The sequence below is a fragment of the Gymnoscopelus braueri genome (assembly GCF_963280865.1).
Source record: "Gymnoscopelus braueri genome assembly, chromosome: 13".
Classification (NCBI taxonomy): domain Eukaryota; kingdom Metazoa; phylum Chordata; class Actinopteri; order Myctophiformes; family Myctophidae; genus Gymnoscopelus; species Gymnoscopelus braueri.
In genome coordinates, this window is record NC_137615.1 from 23,777,616 (window position 1) to 23,782,475 (window position 4,860).

A 4,860-nucleotide genomic window follows, 5' to 3' on the forward strand; every position below is an offset into this window, starting at 1 on the left:
TCTCAAAGTAGCCTAGTGAGTCAATTAGTTGGCATGGTCCTCTGAGGCTTGCACAGCATGTGAGAAATATTGGTATGAGGTTTGAGAGAAGGGGGCAAGGGGGGGGAGAGAGAGAGAGAGAGAGAGAGAGAGAGAGAGAGAGAGAGAGAGAGAGAGAGAGAGAGAGAGAGAGAGAGAGAGAGAGAGAGAGAGAGAAGAAACTGTTAAACGTCAAAGCAAGTGTGTGAGGGCTTGCCAGTCCACATGCGCTGAGATGAGCTCTGCCAAGGATCTCTCTCTTCCAGCAGCCTGCTTCGTCCCCGAGGATCTACACTGACACCGATGGCAGAATATGATTCACCCACTTCCCAGTCAACCTGATGTCTCTGGCTAAACTGGGATTTCATGCATGGATGCTAATACCCGCATATTCTCCATTATCCTATATCCATCTATGGATTTCTCACATCAACTTAATTTGACTCAAATCCGGGATTGATAAAAAGGCTCCGATATACGCGCGGGTTCCAGCGGTTCCTCTAGGTGTCTGGGACATGGGAAAGATCCAGCTGCAGGCTACCGGAGGAGTGGTGCTGAAGGAAAGCTGCCTGAGGATTTGACTGGGGAGCGGTGGGGTCTGCTCTGCGCGCCACGACGATGGCTATCAGCCGCGGCTTTATCCTCCTCCTCCTCAACGGAACAGCTTGTTTGGTAAGACAGTGGGGGGGTCCCTGAGTCCTATGGAAAAGTCCACGTCGGTTCATTTCGTTCCCCGTTGTGTTGTGTGTGTTCAGTATAAACACCTTCTTCTGCATGTGTCTGTCGGTGTGTGACTTGGAAGCGAAGCGCACCGTCCCGCTCCGAACGCACAGCCGTTCCTCAGTGCCACCAGTCCACCACACTATTGCAATGTTTTACCTCATGATCAGGGGTCATCAATATGTCCGATTGTCCGTACACAAACTTAATGTGTCCGTGGCAAATTTTTGATTTTCTTTTTTTACACACCACTATAATTGCAAGGACCCCCTTACGGATCCGTTTGGTTCCATTTGAACACGCTCAGAGTTACAGAGCTATTATGGTAATTCAGGGCTGGCTCTTTAGTGTTTCTGGTAATATTATTGTCCACTCATTTTGTATGTCCGTGGCAAAAATGTAATTTTGACAAAAACATGTCTACCACAAGCCAGCATGGCGATGATGATGATGCTCATGATGATATCCACCACAATATTGAAACACCTTTAGTGATGTGCTGCCGAAAAGGACTGAGAACTTACTGCCTAACGTGCAAAAGTATCCTAAAAAATACCAGACGGCTATGCCTTAATCGGCAGAGTATATACCCATTGCGCACGAGACGTTATTATTTTAGGTTGTAATTTATTTGTTTTTTCAGAGTAAGTAAATTGAATTGCTACGCACAGAGTTTCGTTTAAACAGTTTAGTGATGACATGAAAGACATGCCGTGCTCCATGATTGCTTGTTCGATGTGTGTGGGATATTATGCTATTGGTTAGGCCTATAATCGTTTTATAAAGGGAGCCAAGATCAAGAAGCCTAAGCGCATAATAATGTACCAATAACGCGATTATGTGTGTGTGCGCCCTTGTGCGACTACAATGCTATATTTAGGCTAATGAGAAAACATGCAGCGTTTAGTTTAGGCTATGAACACAGAACATGAGCCTTGAGAGAACTTTTAAACAGCCCAACATAGGATATATATACCTTTAGGGCCAAGTAGGCTAAGCAGACTGGTTTTGTTTAAATCTGGAGTCAAGTGATGTCTGTTTGGCGCGTCTCATTGTTTGTCCTCTTGATGACATTGTGGCTTTGTATGTGTACTGTAGTAAGATTCCAACCACTTCCATCACCTTAAACATGAATAAAGGCCTTTCGGGGGATTTTATATGTATAGGCTTTGTCTACAAATTGGGATAAGGGAAACCTGATACTGATTCATCAAAGAGGGTGATGATACACATGGGAATTCCAAAGATAATTGGTTAACCTGTGCCTTTGCTGTCTGGGGATATGGATCCCATATCCCATATTTGACAGACCGATAAATAAATAAATAAATTATATATATATATATATATATATATATTTAAAAAAAAATCCAGCCTGCATGGCTATGAACTTCACTTGGCCCTTCGACTGTATTAGTGAAGGTAGTGGCCTGGCATATGACTGTATTAGTGAGATTGATATTTTGGTTGTTGTAGATATCATGTGGATGACACTATATATATATATATATATATATATATATATATATATATATATATAATATATATATATATATATATATATACATATACATATACATATACATATACATATACATATACATACATACATACATACATACATACATACATACATACATACATACATACATACATACATACATACATACATATATATATATATATATATATATATATATACATATATATATATATATATATACATACATACATACATACATACATACATACATACATACATACATACATACATACATACATACATACATACATACATACATACATACATACATACACACACACGCACATGCACAACGCACACGCGCACACACACACACACACACACACACACACACACACACACACACACACACACACACACACACTTTATATATATACACACTATGTGTGTATATATAAATATATTCACAGAAATACAAGAAAGCATCATCTCCAAAATGCCTGAAAAAAATTAGGCATGTGATTGCAAGTGAAAAAAAAGTGAAAAAAAGCTGATAAGGAGAACTAAAATCCATGTCGGCTTTTGGGGCATTTTATGAGCGCTGGGATTGTGGCCTATTCTAAATCAGAATGACTGTAGCCTAATGAATGATAATTTAATTAATTGATGTGCATTCTTTTCTTCAGACCATATATCTATGAAAAACGTACATGACATCCCTCAGCATGAGATCTTGGGTAATTTATTAGCTGCGTGACAATGATAAATTATGGGGCAATTAATACATTATCCAACTTTTTATTACAGGACTGAGAAGTGATTAATAATCATAGGCCTCCCGTGAATAAAAAATTCGATTTGGATGACTTTCTATTGTAACAAGTTCATCATGCCCAGAGTGTCTCGAGTCTCAAGGGATGATTTTCATTTGGAAATACAACTTTATTATAGACTACTATTAACACAAGGTGTCAGGGTGATTGTTGTTTAAATGATAGATTTCATATGTCAAATGTTCATTAAAGCCTGTATGTAAGGGGTTTATAAATAATATAAAACATGCCACTTGACTGCTAGAGAAATTGTGTTTATTTTTGGCAGTAACTATAGTTATTTTTCATTTTTGACAGTGAGTAAGCTTAGATTTCTTTGTAAGGAACTAAATGGCTCAACAACGCAGTTTCATCATCATCTATGGAGTGCATTCTCCAATAGATCAATGAGGATAACTTTGAGGACGTAATCCATTGCGTACCAGCTTTATGGAATAGCTTGTGAAAGGTGCAAGGAAAAAAGTAAAAATGCTATAGCACAAAGTCAAATCCTCAGTTTTAAATAATGCATAACTGAGAGTGTACAAATGTAACCGTTTGGTTATATTTCTCTACTCTCAGAGTTAAATGAACACTGAAGATTTGACTATAGGTTCAGTACACAAAGACTGCAATTGCACTCCACCTCATCTGTAGTGTTTTCACTTCAAAGATATACCATACGCTACAGGCCAGGTGCCTGAAATGAATCAAGTGACAGATGCAGCTATAATGCCAGATGAAAGCAAGGACTGGCAGTGGCCACTAGAAGATAATTTGACATTTATGAGTAGAAATTTGAAGTAGATGCACAATATGAAGCAGAATAAACTAAAATGGGGAAACAAGAGCACGAGAGAATTCAATGCATAGACAGTAAAATCCCTTTAACTTTGAGAGTGTCAAAATTGACCCATAAGGGTTACATTAGTTAAATGAAAACTCAGAATTCTTCTGTGTAGTGAGCAAGAGAAGGTCAGTGTATAGAAACAAAATGGATGAAGTACTAGAGAAAAGAATGACAGTCAAATTCTTGTTTTAAGAGACTATTTCTTGGAAAGATTTATTTTTGGCATTTTTATGCTTTATTTCACATAGATCAGTTTAGAGAGACAGGAAACCAAGGGCAAAGAGAGAGGAGAGATATGCTTCATAAACATGGTTCACATTTGAACCCATGTCCTCCTCGCACTCACTAGGAGAGCATATAGTCTGTACATTAACAAGAGACTATAAACATAAAGTGATCAAATCTAAACTCCTCTTTCTCACACACTTGATGCAACTACAAATTGACACTGCAGCAGCAGAAAAAAAGCTTTATATGATTCTGATATGTACAATGTAAAAATGAACCTGTGAGTGACTGTAAATATTTACATGAACACTCAGGATTTTACAATTTTAAGAAAGACTTGTTCTCCCCCTCTTCACCCAGTATATAGCTGGATCATGTGAACGCTGAAGGGCTTTTTAATTTGAAACGACAGATAGGCCTACAGGCAGCGGCGACATGCGGCCAGCTGACCAGTGATATAACTTCATCAGTCAGTGATGTTAAGGTTTGGTGTTATCCCCGTAGACGTTGGGGCGTGCCAGTTTAATAGATCAATAGATCAAGACTGACTGGAACCAAAGGTCGGAGATACTGTATGTACTCAACCATGTTGCACCAGGCGTCCTCTCTGCTTGATTGACTGCCGAGCAGAGGCAGAAACTATATGGACTAGAGCTGTGTGAGTTCATCCAAAGTTATCAATTCATATGGTCACAAAACGTGGTTCAGGAGCTGCAGTATATCCACCACCATTACAAATAAAAGCATGT

The 4,860-nt window shown here is 38.8% G+C and overlaps 1 protein-coding gene across 1 annotated transcript in view; it reads left to right on the forward strand.

Moving 5' to 3' along the window:
- Nucleotides 1-636: 636 nt before the first annotated feature.
- Nucleotides 637-4,860, forward strand: part of LOC308098122 (neurexophilin-1) — a gene marked incomplete at both ends in the record, with an annotated part of 17,880 nt that continues 13,656 nt past the window's right edge. The window contains one exon of the mRNA XM_080446359.1: nucleotides 637-690. Coding sequence (XP_080302485.1) covers nucleotides 637-690 — 54 coding nt within the window. The remainder of the gene's footprint in view (nucleotides 691-4,860) is intronic.